Here is a 17,089-nt window from a genome sequence, read left to right on the forward strand (position 1 = left end):
CCTGTCAGGTGGATGGATTATCTTGGCAGCGTAGGGATGTAAACAAATTTGTGCACCAAATTTTAGAGAAATAAGCTTCTTGTGCAATATGGAAAATCTCTGGGATATTTTATGTCAGCTCATGAAACATGGGACCAACACTTTCCATGTTGCATTTATAGTTTTGTTCAGTTTATATTCTGGACTCTGACTTTGCTCATTCTGATATTTCTTAATTTCTAGTTGTTTTTAACTTTTTGGATTGTGTGTATTTTTATTGTATTGGTAGATATTACTGGACGGTTGGAGCTAGAAACATAATAATTTCGCTGCACCTGCGATAACATCTGCAAATCTGTGTACGCGACCAATAAACTTTGATTTGATTTGTAGTGTTTTTGGGTAGCCTCTTTACTGTAAGTAGTTGGGAAGACTCAAGAAGGTGTGGCTTCAATTTTGTATTTGATTTTCCATTCAGAAACATAGTTGTTCTTTTCTTCAAGCAGTAGAAGTGGCCAATGGAAAGGGTCAGGAAGGAATGCTGGTCTTGTTACTGTACATTCTCCATCATTTTCAGAAATTCTGGAACACAGAAAAAAGGGGTTCATTGGAACCTCTCCCACCCACTACTACTGAGAGTACCTTTATCCCAATCAACCTGCCGCTCTCTGTGATAGCAAAACACACGACTGTATCATCAAACCACAACCCTTACCCAAGCACAATATATAGTATCCCCCCCTATAACCCTGTATGTGTCCAGTCACCAGAAGATGAATGTCATATATGAGCCTTTTCATGTTAATGATTGTTTATCTCATGCGGATGTGGTACTTCCATGATACCAGACCTCAACACTGTATTCTGTTTTGAATATTTGTTAAACAGAGAAACCCAGAACAGCTGGAGTTGAGTATAGTCAAGACTTGTGGTCATTAATATTAATTAACAGAAATAAACTTGCCTACACAAATTACCATAGTTTAAACAGTCAACTGTGTGTGTGTGTGTGCGCGCGTGTGCATTCCAGTCTATATTTACCCACAGACTGCGCACCCAAATTGCCCCTGTTAATCCCAAACCAATCACTAGTCAAAGTTTCTATGCAAATCGTTTACCATTGACAATTAGTCATCTACCAGTTAATGTTCCGTTAGCATAATACATGAATGTGAATGACATTTAAGCCTGTGTGTGTGGGAGTGCATGTCTTACCATCAAAATCAAGCCTGTTGTCTTTGTTTAGGTCTGCGTCTGTCATTAGCTCGGTACATTCCTCCTCTGTGACTGGCTCTCCAGTGGCGGCCAAGATGTCATTTAACTCCTCACGGTCAATAAAACCGTCGCCATTTCTGTTGTATTGGGCAGAGGATAGATCAGTTGAGATCAATTAGAATAATGTAACACACAGCTGCTGTATTTTGCCTGAACTAAAAGGGAAATGAAGCTGATTTGAGCTTCCTAACGAGGCTGTGTCCTGTGATTGGCCATCCACCAGATACCTTATGGTGAACCAGGGTGAGAAATCTCTGTAACATGCCAGTAAGGAGGAGACTCCAGGGGTTACGATTCAGGGGACGTACTTGTCGAATATACGGAAGACCTCTGATAATTCTTCCTCGGACTTGCCGGCCTGGTCCTCCTTTAGGAGCCTCACCATCATGACCAAGAACTCCTCGAAGTCGATACTGCCGCTACCTGGTGTTGGGAGGAGGGCAGGACACAGCCAGGGGCTCATGAGATGAAGCAGGGACATAGGAAGCATGAATAATAGTAGAAATACCCTGGCCAGACATTTGAATTATCTCCTGACATTTGACCCAGTCAGTTATTTACCATCCTCATCGACCTCCTCAATGATGAGGGCCAACTCCTCTCTGGTCGGGTTCTGGCCCAACATCCTCATCACCTGACCCAACTCCCTGGTGCTGATGTCACCACCACCGTCACTGTCGAACAGGTTGAAGGCAGCCTGGAACTCTGGATGGGAGAGTTAGTGTTTACCGAGAGAAATTCTCACCTGTTGGTCACGTGTTACCTTAATGTGCTGTTGGTACAATCAGAGCATTTTTAAAGTGACACATTTTGTTGACTGTTGGAAGTATTCTTAGGATGACTATGGCTACATAAACACGACCTAAACAGCTGAATGTGAAGTGATACACATAGCATGGTTGGAACAAGCAGACACAGGGATATGCTATACATTACACACGTGGCTTACCAGCAATCATATCCTCGCTCAGGAAGGAGCGGGCGTCGCTCTGTGTTTCAGTAGGCTAGAGGGGGAGGATAGGGGAAGTTGTATTAATATATACATTTTCTCATGTACTAGTTCACTCTGCCTGTGGTGTTAGATAATTATATATATATTAAAACAGACCTTTCTGTTAGATAATTATATATATATTAAAACAGACCTTTCTGTTAGATAATTATATATATATATTAAAACAGACCTTTCTGAGAAGATTAATACAGGTATTGTAGAGCAGGTTTGGAGTCAATTCCAATTGAAGGTAGTCAATTCAATAAGTGATTTGAATTTAAACTTTACAAATTGAAATATTTTAGAAATAAATGGCTTTTACTCTGAAGTTTTTTGAGAAGTCATTAAAAATAGATGAGCTTTTTTTTCAATTATTGAATTGGAATTTCAGTTTACTTCCTGAATTGACTGCCTTCAATTCGAATTGACCGCAACAGTGCCGTAGAGCTGTCATTGAAGAGAGCATGTTGGATCCAGACCACAGTCTGGACACTTTATAGCTGCTGTCACACTATATGGGATGGGTCATTTTATTTTCCCTCATATATCTGTCATCACCTCCACCTACCTACCATAAATCTGTCATCACCTCCACCTACCTACCATATATCTGTCATCACCTCCACCTACCTACCATATATCTGTCATCACCTCCACCTACCTACCATATATCTGTCATCACCTCCACCTACCTACCATATATCTGTCATCAACTCCACCTACCTACCATATATCTGTCATCACATCCACCTACCTACCATATATCTGTCATCACCTCCACCTACCTACCATATATCTGTCATCACCTCCACCTACCTACCATTGACTGGCAGCAACTCTTCACACATCTACATCAAGCTAAATGACAAGCAACATTATGACAATGAAAAAAATATTACATGTTCACAAACGTTCTACAAATGATACATATTTGTGTAGGGCCATGGTAGAAAATGATAATCTAACAACATTATTTAATGCCTTTACATGTCATCAATGAACATATTGTATAACTTTTAAAAAGCAACAGAAAAGCAATATAGATTATTTCCAATAAAAGTAATGAAGGAAGATAGGACTGTCTTTCTGTCTTTGGTCCTTGAACCATTGGTTCAACAGCAAAAATATGACAGATACTTAATATACCTCCAGGGGAGAGTTGATAGTCAATCACAGCCATGTCCCACCACTCTGCTCCTACACTGATTCATCCATCCTCTTTAACAACTCCTTGTACTCTGAGCACCCCCCACAACCCCATCCCTCACATTCATTATACTGCCTCCCTCTGGCATGGCAGAGATTCTGCCAAAGTCATTACTAGTGTCTATGTCTACACTGTGACATACAGATACAGATATGTTGGCATTCCACCTGTCACTCACTCACTTTGTCACTTTCAATCACTTTGCCACCGTGTTCTGTCTAGCCAGCACCACTGTCTCAGTAACCTTTGGTGACCAATGGTGGCCTTGAAAAACCTTAACGACGTCATACACTAACGCGTGAATTGAAGTAGACGCGGTACACAATATACCGCATGACGTTCGGTCTGTGGTACATGTAACATAACAGCAAAGGGAATACAAAAAACATCTCATTGAAAAAAAAGGCAAGATCTTGATGCGTGGGCCACAACAACAAGACAAGATCCTTAAACTTTAAAATCGGTAGCCCTCTTTACGTAAATCGTTTGGTCCAGCTGTACTCCACAGCTGGGCCAGCTGGTGTGTGTGTACGTATGTTTGAGCACAGGCAGGACTAGTCCATTTTCAAAATCAATCAGGAATATCCATCTTCAGCAATTCCCCACAATGAAAAAATATCAGCAAAATCTTTAGAAATCGGACAACATCTGTAGAAAACAGCAGAATGAGCGAAACAATCCTAAAACATCTGATCATTTAAAAGATTGTTATCTTCGTTCGCTCTCGGTTTCTCCCTCTACAGACTCTTACCATGGTGGCTGTCTCCGCTGCAACAGACAACAGAGAGAAAGATGGAACTCCAGGGAAGAGTGGCTTTCTGATACACCGTTGATAGACACAGTACTATGACTACCCAATAAGTACCCCTCATCTAGCTGCCTTTTGTCTGAATATGATCAGGATTGGGCAAGAAGCCCTTCGCCTGGACTAGCATCAACCAATCGTCTCGCTGCTTTCTTTGCAAACGCCACACAACCTCCACCTCACTCATACTCCCCTCCTCTCCTTAAGCTCCCTCCATATTTAGCTAAAGGACAAGAGTAGCAGTCTCAATTACATTTATTATGGCAAGGGTTCAACTGACCATCTAACAGCAGATGGACACTGTCTATCACATAGTGTTGTATGTGGGATGGGCTGGACATGAGGGGGAAGGATTTTCTGTCTGTCTTTCTGTCTTTACTCAGTCTGCACTCTTCACTGAGCTCATGTCCTTGGACTTGTGACATCTGTAAATGGCATGCACGTGAAGTCATGATCTCTCGTCGCACAGCGGTGCCGTCCAATCAATTATCCCTGACATCTCTTTTTAATTATACAAGAACATAGAAGTCAACAACTACTTTGAAGACTGTTATATCCTGATATTTTAAACTCAACTGTAGATATCAGTTTCATATCTGTGTGTTGATGTTCTATCCTTCTCTCGCTGCTTGCACCTTGGCTGTTCTTACAGGCCAATCACAAGGAGTGACCTTGTCAGCCACTAATCTCCCACCCCACTTCGTTGGCTTTCCATGCCCGATCAGGTTTCTCTCATGGTAATCCTTCAAGTGCTTGAGTTTCGTTGGCTTTGCAAATATACAGTTTCTATTCCCAAGGCCCATCAGTGTGTTATAGACTGGCAATCGTAATCGGACTCAGGCACGTGCACACACACGCGCATGCACGTACACACATAGACATACACATAGATATTACTGCACTGTTGGAGCTAGGAACACAAGCATTCCGCTACACCCGCAATAACATCTGCTAAATATGTGTATGTGACCAATAACATTTTGATTTGATTTGACATAAAACACTGAATATACAACACTACCGACAGCCACACACTAAGGCACTCACACAAAATACACTACTAAAGTTTCCAGATACACACCTACTTGCACATTACTGAGATACATACTTATATGATGTATTGTATTGTAGGCCGTCATTGTAAATAAGAATTTGTTCTTAACTGACTTGCCTAGTTAAATAAAGGTAAAATAAAATAAAAATAAAGAAAACATTGCAAACAACTCGCATAGACTCACGGCTGCACAAAGATACCAACACACACTTACACACAGGCAGGTCACTCCACGAGCAGAGTACATTTTGCGTCCCTTTTGATATTTAAAGTAGAAATTGTGCACCAATATTGCATTTTAAATTAAGTACCCTTTAATATAGACCACATTGAAAATTCATTTTTTTTTATTTTTTATATGAATAAAGACTTGCTAAGTGCCAAGAATCAGCATGTCCCTCATCATGTATTTCCGACTTCTAGGAAGATTTTAACCCACTTAGCCCCAAAATGTGTTCAAGTTTTCGCCATCATTGTAAAGCCCTAGTTATGTTTTTGCTCTGACAAAGTCATTTCTGAACATTGTTATTTATATAATGTGATTCATTTACATCTGTCCCTCATTTTAAGGTCAAACCTGTTATGTGAACTGAACTCTTTTTTTAATATGGTGAAACTATTCCTTAAAAAAATGTTTTTCAAAAGAAACGTTGAACATCTAATGGTCAAATCTTAGTGTAAAAGCAGGTGAGCTGGTTCTACTCTTTTTGGTCATTTTCTGGTGTTTTGTGGTGGAAAACTGAGTGTGTCGAGCATAACACATCAACCCTGTTACCCATAGATAGCTAGGCTAAAAATGGTTTAACAATTACATTTTGTTTGTGAAGCTTGTGTAGGACATGGGGATGTGTGAATCTTACTCCTCAGCCTGAAGTGTCCCCACTTGCGCCAGCAAATAGCTAGCTTTTCGCTTGGCGCCGACTGGTAAGGCGCTTCAGGAGGGCGGCCACGTGTGCTAGCAAGGCAGAGGTCCTGAGTTCGCGGCAGGTATGGGCCGAATCGGGAGGAAGTGGTACTCGCTAAGCAAGCAGCGTGACGTCCTTGCATTCAATTGCCCCTCCCCGTTGCACACAACAAGCTTCCATTCCCTGTCACAAGGGGATTTATGGCTGATTTAAGATGAAAACCTTAACCCTGTGTCACGCCCTGGCTCTGGGACTCTGTTATGTTGAGCCAGGGTGTGTTGTTTCTTTTGTGTTTTGTGTGCTAGGGTGATAGTCTAGTTTTGTATTTCTATGTTGGCCAGGGTGGCTCCCAATCAGAGACGGCTGTAGCTCGTTATCTCTGATTGGAAGCCATACTTAGGTAGCCGTTAGGCATTCATTTGGTGTGGTTTCTTGTTCCGTATGGTTTATATTGTAGCCAAGGACTTCACGTTTGGTTATCGTTTGTTGTTTTGTTCGTGTGATCATAATAATTAAAGGATGTTCACATTCCACGCTGCGCATTGGTCCTCTCTTCCCGACGATCGTGACAGAAGAAACCACCAAAACTGGACCAAGCAGCGTGTCCAGGAGCCATCGGCAGGGGAATCTCTAGCGGATCTCCTGTGCCACCTCGACTGGGTCAAGCCGTGTGAGGAGGAGAGAGGCTGGAGTTGGAAGCAGAAGAGCGAGAGTTGGGCGAGAACTATGGAGGCCTGGTCCACGGGGAGGAGAGACACCCATCATTTTTTTAGGGGGGGGCTCACGCCGTGGACGACGGGGCAGCAGGAGGCCGCGATAGAGCGGTTAGCAGAGGAAGCCGCCAGGTTACGGGGGCCACTGGTCACCAAGGGGAAGGAGAGTGTAGAGGCACGGCGAGAGGTACTGGGGTGTGTTACCAGTCCGGTCCGGCCCGTTCCTGATCCCCGCGTAGGGCCAGTGGTGTGTGTCCCCAGTACGGTCCGGCCTGTTCCTGCTCCCCGCACCAAGCCAATGGTGCGCGTCGCCAGCCCGGCCCGGCCTGTTCCTGCTCCCCGCACCAAGCCAATGGTGCGCGTCGCCAGCCCGGCCCGGCCTGTTCCTGCTCCCCGCACCAAGCCTATGGTGCGCGTCGCCAGCCCGGCCCGGCCTGTTCCTGCTCCCCGCACCAAGCCAATGGTGCGCGTCGCCAGCCCAGTTCGGTCCGTCCCTGCTCCCCGCACCAAGCCAATGGTGCGCGTCGTCAGCCCGGTCCGGCCCGTCCCTGCTCCCCGCACCAAGCCTGTGGTGCGCGTCGTCAGTCCGGCACAGCCCGTGCCTGTTCCACCGGTGCCTGGTCCGGCACCGGTCAGCTGCTCCACTCCGGAGCTAGAGCAATCCGCTCCACCAGTGTTCAGTCCAGCTCCGGCCAGCAGGGCCAGACTGGACCAGGGGCGCTTTGGGGGGTTGGTTGGAGGGTGGGGGTCAAGCCCGGAGCCGGAACTGCCTCCGAGGAGGAATGCCCACCCGGCCCTCCCCTGTTCGGTTTATGTTTGGCGCGGTCGCAGTCCGCGCCTTTGGGGGGGGGGTACTGTCACGCCCTGGCTCTGGGACTCTGTTATGTTGAGCCAGGGTGTGTTGTTTCTTTGTGTTTTGTGTGCTAGGGTGATAGTCTAGTTTTGTATTTCTATGTTGGCCAGGGTGGCTCCCAATCAGAGACGGCTGTAGCTCGTTATCTCTGATTGGGAGCCATACTTAGGTAGCCGTTAGGCATTCATTTGGTGTGGTTTCTTGTTCCGTATGGTTTATATTGTAGCCAAGGACTTCACGTTTGGTTATCGTTTGTTGTTTTGTTCGTGTGATCATAATAATTAAAGGATGTTCACATTCCACGCTGCGCATTGGTCCTCTCTTCCCGACGATCGTGACACCCTGTTACTTTAATGGAACTTTATTGGCACTTACTAGAGTCTTTCTTTTACCCCTTGAGACTGGAAATCGTTTTTTATTAAGTTGAACATGTGCTCTTTATGGCAGAATGTTACAATTAGGTGAAAGTAATTTATTTTATTTTATCAAGTTACACTACAAAATGTACTTTATTCATGGAATGACCCAGGCATCTATCACTGTCTCTTTAGATGTCATGACTTTCAGTAAACAGACCAATGCAGAGCATACTGTCAAACAGAGAAACACTTCCTCATTCAAATCAATTTCACTGATGACGTGTAACACAGTGACACAGACTAGCATTAATTAAAAAACAAATCAGGTTTTCTGTAGTTGTTAATGGGATACTGCAAGATTCTGTCCAAATCATCTACAAGTGACTTTGTTGAGCTTCACAATCAATGTTAGATACTTTCAGATGATTTGGACATGATGTGCAAAAAATGTTAATATCGGTCCCATGACTTGGAATGGGATTTGTGCCACAAATGCTAAAACATTAGCATGTGGAAACAGTGCCAGGGAAACTAAACCAAAGCATGGATTGCTGTCATACCTTGTCATTAGACTGCTTACAGGGTAAGGAAACCAATTTGTCATTTTGTAATTTGGGTGAACTATCCCTTTAAGCAGTTTTTATTTTATTTCCCAGAGTCAGATAAACTCGTGGATACCATTTTTACGTCTCTGTGTGCAGTATGAAGGAAGGAAGGCTGTGTTTCCACAGCCACCCTAAGAACCCAAATTAGATTGTATTTTTTTCTTACTGTCCGCACTCAATTTTACATGTGATCCTGTCACGCCTTGTCCTGCTCCCACCCTCCGGCGCTCGACGTCCCCGGTCTATTAACCACCGGTCCTGGCAACCTACATTGCGCACACCTGGCAACCCACATTGAGCACACCTGGCAACCATCATTGCGCACACCTGGACTTCAATCACCACCCTGATTACTCTCCCTTCATATAGACATCAGGCAGTATTGGTTTTGGTCACGTTCAGTATGCTTCTCCTGTTTTGTATTATCTTCATGTTTATTATTCAACTCACCTTCTGCACCTGCTTCCTGACTCTCTGTGTATACGTTACAGAATACTGCCCTTCTGCACCTGCTTCCTGACTCTCTGTGTATACGTTACAGAATACTGCCCTTCTGCACCTGCTTCCTGACTCTCTGTGTATACGTTACAGAATACTGCCCTTCTGCACCTGCTTCCTGACTCTCTGTGTATACGTTACAGAATACTGCCCTTCTGCACCTGCTTCCTGACTCTCTGTGTATACATTACAGAATACTGCCCTTCTGCACCTGCTTCCTGACTCTCTGTGTATGTGACAGGTTAAAGGACATATTCATAGCCTGTTATACACTAAAAAGTATTAGTAAGTTCATGGTATGTAAGGATCTTAAAATATCTAAGGTTAAAAAGATAATGCATCCAGTACTAGTTCATAGAGATTGATAAAATGCATAAATGTGTTTAAAATCCGTCAAGAGTCAAAGGGTTAATATTGTAAGAGGAATGTGTAAATGTTATATTGACTACTTTATTTTGTGGTGCCTAATTTAAGGGTAAAAGTGTTCATCTGTGATCTACTAAATGCTCTTAATCTATGAGCCTGAGATCGATTGCTCTGGTCTCCACCCAACTTCCTGGGGGAATCGCGGTCTTTTCTCATTACACTAAATTTGTCGGTGAGGAAACATAACTGCGTCACGTTCGTGATTATTTCTTCCCTTTTTCAGGGGTGTAACATTTTGGAGGCTCCGCTGAGATTGCTGCTCAGATGTCCGGCTTCCACATCCTGGTCGCTGAATTCCGAGCCAGCTAAATCCCTACATAACAACCCAGGCAGGCTGCAGTGAGGAAAGTGTTGCTGTTCGAGGGGAGCTGGAAGTTGGGGGTTAAGTACGTGTCGACTGAGGCCGTTGAGAGACCATCAGAGACAGTAAGGACCACCTAATTCAGAGTCAACTCCTGCACAGTAAAGGTTCCTCCTGTCCTGTCAACATGACAACCGCCTTGGAAGAACTACAGGAAGAGGTAGTAGGAGAATTGCAAACCCTGACTAAAGACAAGTTACTAGACGTATGTGATTTCCTTGACATATCAGGCGAACAGAGAAGAGATGTTCAAGACAAATCCCGCATATCACTGATGACTCACATTATGATGTTCCTTGAAAGAGAGGAAGTTGCAGAGTTAGAAGATGGCGGCATGTCGGAATTATTGTTACTTAAAGACAAAATGACAGAGATGATCAGTGGCATAGATAGCAAGACAGGGCAAACTGACCATGATATTGAAACAGCCAGAACACATCACAGAATAGAGGGACTGAGAACTGTAACCCCACAACAAGGGGGTGGGAACTGAGCAGAGTACTGCAGACCAAGCCAGTGATTCTCTGCGCCAGCCCCAACCCCCTGCCCATCTTCAGAGGAGCATGCAGCTCTCACCCAGTGCACAGCCCGGCTCATACTGGCGCAAAGAGTTAAAAATTTCTGGTCAGATAGGTGAACCGGGCCAGAAAGATAAACTGACTTTTCCAGCCTTGCCCATCAGATTGAGAATGGACTTAACAGAGGCTATCCTGAGGTAGAAATAGTAGACGCAGTAATCAGGGCTATTTCTCCAGGCTCACAGCTACGCAGCTACTTGGAAGGTAAACCCCAGCTAACTCTTCCCACACTTAGATGCATCCTGCGTTCCACTTCCAAGAGAAGAGTGCAACAGAGCTTTACAAACAGCTAGCTTCAGAAGCACAGCATAGCAAGGAGACCCCTCAAAGCTTCCTGATGCGCGTCTTAGATTTGAGGCAGAAAGTACATTTGCGTCCCAGGAGTCAGAATCAGGGCTTAAGTATGACCCTGCCCTAGTCCAGCGCATGTGTTTACACACAGTCCTTACAGGTCTCCAGAGTGACAGTATCAGGATAGACATGCAGCCTCTCCTGCTTGATAGCGAAACATCAGATGAGGTTTTGCTAGAGAAGCTTAACATTGCTTGTGCTAATGAGTTAGAAAGACGAAACAAAAAGCGTTTTAATGCCCCACAGCCTGCTACAACTGTAAGTGTAGTCCAGTTAGAAGATACGCCATCTGCAAAGTGTCCTGTGAAGGAAGCCAAAGCTAAGATACCCGCAGAACTGTTAACAGAGTTAGCTGAACTTAAGACAGGTGTAGCTTCCCTAAAAGGTCTCAGTGCAGAGATTGCTCAGATTAAGGAGACATTACAGCAGCCTATGTTTCAGTCATCGCCTTATGCCCATGCCCCACTTCCAGTTAGGAGGCCAGATAGGGAACCCCAGCCACCTGTTTCCCAGCAGCAGTATTACAGCAACTACAGTCAGCCCCAAGCACCTGACCCTGCGCAGTATCAATATGCACCTAACCTGTATACCAACCGCTCTGCTCAAGCTCCAAGGAGGTGTTTTGTCTGCCAGCAGGCCAGAACAGATGCACGCTGCACACACCATGCTTCCGATGTGGGAGTGGAGAACATTTTCAAGCTGGATGTAAAATCCGGGGAGTCAGACCATCCAAAGAGGCCCCTTTAAACGGGGAAGGGTTACCGCTGAGGACAAGTGTTAACCATAGCTACCAAAAAGTCCCAGAAATGTGCAAATTGTGCCAGAGAAGAGTCATTTGAGAACCTGAAACAATGTTCATCATGTAAAGAGACACTGTACTGTTCCAAAGGATGTCAAAACCAACATTGGACTAAACATAAGGAAAAATGCACTCACCTGAAAATGGACTCTACCTGTGAAAAGCTTTCCTGTACAGAAGAAAATGCCCACTCTTTACCATCCCTAGCTCAAGGTTGCCACCCCATAAGGTCACCTCGCTAGTCGGTAGACAGTGCCTTGTTGAGTGTCACCTGAATCGCCACCACCTCCAAGCTCTATGGGACACAGGCTCTCAGGTATCGGTCATTGATGAACGATGGAAAGCGGAATCTCTCCCAAAACGCAAGGCTGAGGGATGTTTCAGAAATTCTGGACTCACCTGATGATCTAAGATTGACGGCAGCAAATGGGACTGAAATGCCGTACCTGGGATGGATTGAAACAACTTTTTGGCTAGCCTCTGAAACTGACCAAACGAAGGAACTGATCATCCCAGTGCTGGTAATGAAAGGCTGTCACCTATCTCATCCCATCATAGGTTTCAATGTTATTGAGCACATCCTGACAAGGACCGAAAAGACTAAACGTACAGCACAGTGAAAAAGCTTTCCCAAGCCTCAAAAGAAATAAGGTGAGGGCTTTTATACAGGCTGTTAGCGCAGAACAGACAGATGAATACGCAGTGAAGACCAAGAAAGAGAAGGTTGCTGTACCAAAAACACAGTAGCATTCAGATTGAGTGCCGGGTAGCTTCCCAGCCTTTCAAAGATGACATGACAATGCTTTTCCAGCCAGACCTGAACCCGCAGTGGCCAGATGAACTTGAGTTCTTTGACACACTAGTCAGAGTTAAGAAAGGTGTTTTTCCAGTTGTCATGCTTGATGTCTCTAACCCCACTGACCACTGACATTGCCCTGCTAGGACGCACCATAATCGGTACAGTACAAACCATTATGACTGTGTTACTTTGCCCAAGTCTTTGAAAAGCTGTCACCCCAGCCACAGTGAATCACACTAGTGTTCAAACTCCATGTACTGCTACTGAACAGTGGGATCCACCAGTAGGTTTAAGTCACCTAACCGAAGAACAGAGAGAGGTTGTTAGGAAAATGCTTAGAGAAGAGTGTCACTCCTTCTCCAGATCAGACAATGACATTGGCTGCATTGAACGATTGAAAATGACTATTTCTCTAAAGGACTCTGAACCAGTCAAGCGCACATACATGTCAGTGCCCAGGCCACTGTATCAGGAGATGAAGGGTTACCTTCATGACCTCATAGCCCAGGGGTTGGGTTAGGAAGTCAAACTCTTGCATATTCTTCACCTGTCGTTTGCGTTAGGAAGAAGGGACGGACCCTCCGGTTGTGTATAGATTACAGAGACCTGAACAGAAAGACACATCCCGACCGCCAGCCCATCCCTCGGGTCCAGGACATCATGGACAGTTTAGGTGGTAATTCCTGGTTCTCCCTTTTAGATCAGGGAAAAGCATATCACCAAGGGTTCATCTCTGAAGAAAGCAGATCACTGACAGCATTTGTGACCCCATGGGGACTCTATGAGTGGATACGTATGCCATTCGGCCTCATGAACGCTCCTGCAGCTTTTCAGCGTTGTATGGAGGAATGTTTGGAAGGGCTCCGGGACAACATCTGCATTCCTTATCTGGACGACACGCTAGTTTTCAGTAAAACTTTCTGACAGCCATGTGAATGATGTGCAAAAGGTTTTGCAGCGTCTCAGAGAGTATGGCATCAAACTAGCCAAGTAAGTGTGATCTCTTTAAACCCCAGGTCCGTTATTTGGGCAGAATAGTGTCTGCAGACGGCAGCAAAGTTGACCCAGCCGATTTTGAAGCAGTAAGAGCATTGAAAGAGATCAGACCACAGACTGTGGGCCAGCTCAGAAAAATGCTTGGTTTACTCACTTACTACAGACAGTACATCAAAGACTTTTCTAGGAGGGCCAGCTGTCTGTATGACCTCCTGAAAGCAGATTCAGAGAAATTACCTGACCACCCACGGAAAGCAAAAACAAAGAAAGTAAGTCATGTGGTGCCCTCAAACAAGCCAATCCTGTGGACTGACCAGCATCAACAGGCACTTGAACAGCTGATTGAGTGTCTGCTTCACCCACCAGTCTTAGGTTTCCTGACTTCACTCAGCCATTTGTTGTACACACTGATGCGTCACACCAAGGCTTGGGAGCAGTTCTTTATCAAGAGCAAGATGGGAAGCTTAGGGTCATTGCTTATGGCTCTCGAACCTTAATAGCAGCTGAGAAGAACTATCACTACACTCTGGCAAGCTAGAATTTCTAGCTCTAAAATGGGCAATCACTGATAAGTTCCATGATTATTTGTACTATGCTCCGACCTTCACTGTATACAGTGATAACAACCCGCTCAGCTACATTCTGTCTACTGCAAACTGAACGCAACCACTTCCAGGTGGGTTGCAGAATTGGCTGATTTCCACTTTACAATAAAGTACAGGCCAGGCAGAGAGAACGGTGATGCAGATGCTTTGTCGAGGATGCCACTGGATGTAGAGTCACTGATGAGAGAATGTTCTGAGGAGCTTCCACCAGACACCATTGCCGCCACTATACAAGCAGTAGAGGTACAGAAAGAGCCTTTTGTGCCTTGGTCAATTTCAGCTGCATCTATGTCAGTATCAGCTGAAGGTGAGACAACTACAGCAACAATCAGCTCGATCCCAAAAGAGGGGATAAGAGAGGCACAAGAGTCTGATCCGGTCATCCGTCCTGTGCTCGATTTCAAGCTGTCTGGTTCCAAACCGCCAGTTAAAGAGCAAAAGGAATTCAGTCCAAAGACAAAATGCCTATTCAGAGAATGGGACAAATTGACAATCGACAGTGATGGTATTCTTTACAGAATCACTACAGCCCGCAAGCAGTTAGTTCTACCAGAGCAGTACAAAGGTAAAGTGATGGAAGAGTTGCACAATAACATGGGACACCAAGGTACTGACCGCACTGTATCACTAGTACGTGACCGCTTCTTCTGGCCTTATATGCAATCTGACATTGAGCACTATGTGACTAAAACTTGTAGCTGTGTCAAGCAGAAAAAGCCAGGCCATGAAACAAGAGCTCCTCTGACAAACAGTGACAACACAGCCATTTGAACTGGTATGTATAGATTTCCTCCATCTCGACAGATGCAAAGGGGGGATATGAGTACATCCTCGTGATTGTTGATCATTTTACACGTTACACTCCAAGCTCTACGCCACCACATCAAAGTCAGGGAAAAACTGCTGCAAATCTCATCTTCAATGACTTTGCCCTGAAGTTTGGGTTCCCCTCCCGCATCCACCATGACCAAGGGGGGAGAATTCGAAAATCAGTTGTTCCATCAGTTAAAGAAACTCAGTGGAATGGCGGGGTCCAGAACAACACCCTACCACCGATGGGGAACGGTCAAGTGGAACGAATGAACAGAACATTGTTGCAAATGCTAAAGACACTAACTGAGACACAAAAAGTCAAACGGAAGGAGTCTCTAAACAAACTGGTTTATGCCTATAACTGCACCGTTGAAGTGAGGCTATCACCATTTTATCTTCTGTTTGGGAGATCACCCAGGCTTCCAGTTGATATGTTCTTTGGATTGTGCACAGAGGCAGGTTCCAGTAACCAGCGAGACTACGTGGAGAACTGGAAACGAGGAATGGGAGAAGCATACGCCATTGCAAAAGAAAATGCTCAGAAAGCTGCTGAAAGAAGTAAGAAGTACTATGACACTAAAGTTAGGAGTTCAGTGCTACAGCCTGGCGAGCGAGTTCTGATTAAAAACCTGACACCAAGAGGAGGACCAGGCAAACTCCGTAACTATTGGGAAGATCAAATTCACACAGTAGTGAGACAAATGGGTTCAGACCTGCCGATTTATGAGTTGAGACCAGAAAAGGGTAGGGGACGCTCCAGGGTCCTGCACAGAAACCTGCTCATGTCCTGTGACTACTTACCTTTGAGAGACAACCAGAAATGACTAAAGATGACAAAAGTAAGAAAAAGAGACATCAGCCTGGATCACAGCCTCAGATTCTGATGAAGACAGCGGGGATGAATATGACCTTCATCATGAGCCGCTACAGGTCCCCACATTTCCTACAGTGCCTGAGAGGTATGCTGAACCAGCGAGAGAGTCGGAAAACAGGGCCCCCACCAGTGAAACAAACAGTTGCGGTGCCAGTTCCTGATATGCTACCAGCACAGCCGCTTGTTGAAAATCAGCTGGAGGAGAAAACAACAGTTAAAGAACTGCCTGCTGAGGAGATGAACTTGCCTGCTGAAAATGTGCTGGATGATCGTCCACTAAGTGCCTTTCCTTCATTAACTGCTGCTGCTGAACCGAGGAACCAGCTTACCAGCTGCCACAAAGAGAGAGACACCCTCCAAGACGTATCACCTATGATCAGCTTGGTATCCCTTCCTGCTACAGTATCCAGCCACAGCCACAGTTGTTCCCTGTCTACCCTGCACCAGGACTGGTTCCATGGCTGCCATCACTACAGCGATATTACCTTCAGCCACCCCTACATGTATGGACTTCAGCAAACTTGAGGCCACAGACAGAGTTGGACATGTTTGACCATGGACTACTGACTGATTTCACAGACTTTCACGAGACAATTAGCAGACTATGATAGAGATCATTAAAACTGATGGACTGTTGACAATAGTATGAGAAAAGACTGCTTATGGACTGTTTATACAGCTGGTCAACAGATATGGACTGTGAATATAACTTCTTGGTTCTATTTGAACTGTGAACTTTGACCTCTGCTCAAGGACTAGCTTACAGAAGAGGATTTTCTACGTCCAGTGCTTATAGACTGTTTAAGAAGATAATGTTGGTAATGTTGGGACAACATTTATTTTGTCGGGGAGAGTGTGACAGGTTAAAGGACATATTCATAGCCTGTTATACACTAAAAAGTATTAGTAAGTTCATGGTATGTAAGGATCTTAAAATATCTAAGGTTAAAAAGATAATGCATCCAGTACTAGTTCATAGAGATTTGATAAAATGCATAAATGTGTTTAAAATCCGTACAAGAGTCAAAGGGTTAATATTGTAAGAGGAATGTGTAAATGTTATATTGACTACTTTATTTTGTGGTGCCTAATTTAAGGGTAAAAGTGTTCATCTGTGATCTACTAAATGCTCTTAATCTATGAGCCTGAGATCGATTGCTCTGGTCTCCACCCAACTTCCTGGGGGAATCGCGGTCTTTTTCTCATTACACTAAATTTGTCAGTGAGGAAACATAACTGC

At 44.7% G+C, this 17,089-nt stretch overlaps 1 protein-coding gene across 2 annotated transcripts; it reads right to left on the reverse strand.

Moving 5' to 3' along the window:
• Nucleotides 1-422: 422 nt before the first annotated feature.
• Nucleotides 423-4,381, reverse strand: LOC121546028 (troponin C, skeletal muscle). Of its 2 annotated transcripts, none has more exons than XM_041857008.2 (6): nucleotides 4,207-4,381; nucleotides 2,204-2,258; nucleotides 1,816-1,959; nucleotides 1,563-1,677; nucleotides 1,195-1,331; nucleotides 423-561 (listed from the first exon to the last, which is right to left on the reverse strand). In XM_041857008.2, exons 1-6 carry the CDS (start codon nucleotides 4,207-4,209, stop codon nucleotides 530-532), a joined length of 486 nt encoding a protein of 161 aa, XP_041712942.1. In that variant the 5' UTR covers nucleotides 4,210-4,381; the 3' UTR covers nucleotides 423-529. The 2 variants fall into 2 exon arrangements, with proteins under 2 accessions (XP_041712942.1, XP_041712943.1); XM_041857009.2 differs by lacking the exon at nucleotides 4,207-4,381 and adding an exon at nucleotides 3,638-4,179.
• Nucleotides 4,382-17,089: the final 12,708 nt, after the last annotated feature.

This window comes from Coregonus clupeaformis, chromosome 30 (assembly GCF_020615455.1).
Source record: "Coregonus clupeaformis isolate EN_2021a chromosome 30, ASM2061545v1, whole genome shotgun sequence".
Taxonomy (NCBI): domain Eukaryota; kingdom Metazoa; phylum Chordata; class Actinopteri; order Salmoniformes; family Salmonidae; genus Coregonus; species Coregonus clupeaformis.

Bases quoted from the DNA above. Each gene is read 5' to 3' on its own strand.
- LOC121546028 (XM_041857008.2), bottom strand. The intron at 1,332-1,562 runs GTACGTCCCCTG...CCAATACAACAG, and splicing joins GTCTTCCGTATATTCGACAA to AAATGGCGACGGTTTTATTG. The intron at 562-1,194 runs GTAAGACATGCA...TCTGTGTTCCAG, and splicing joins CAACAGGCTTGATTTTGATG to AATTTCTGAAAATGATGGAG.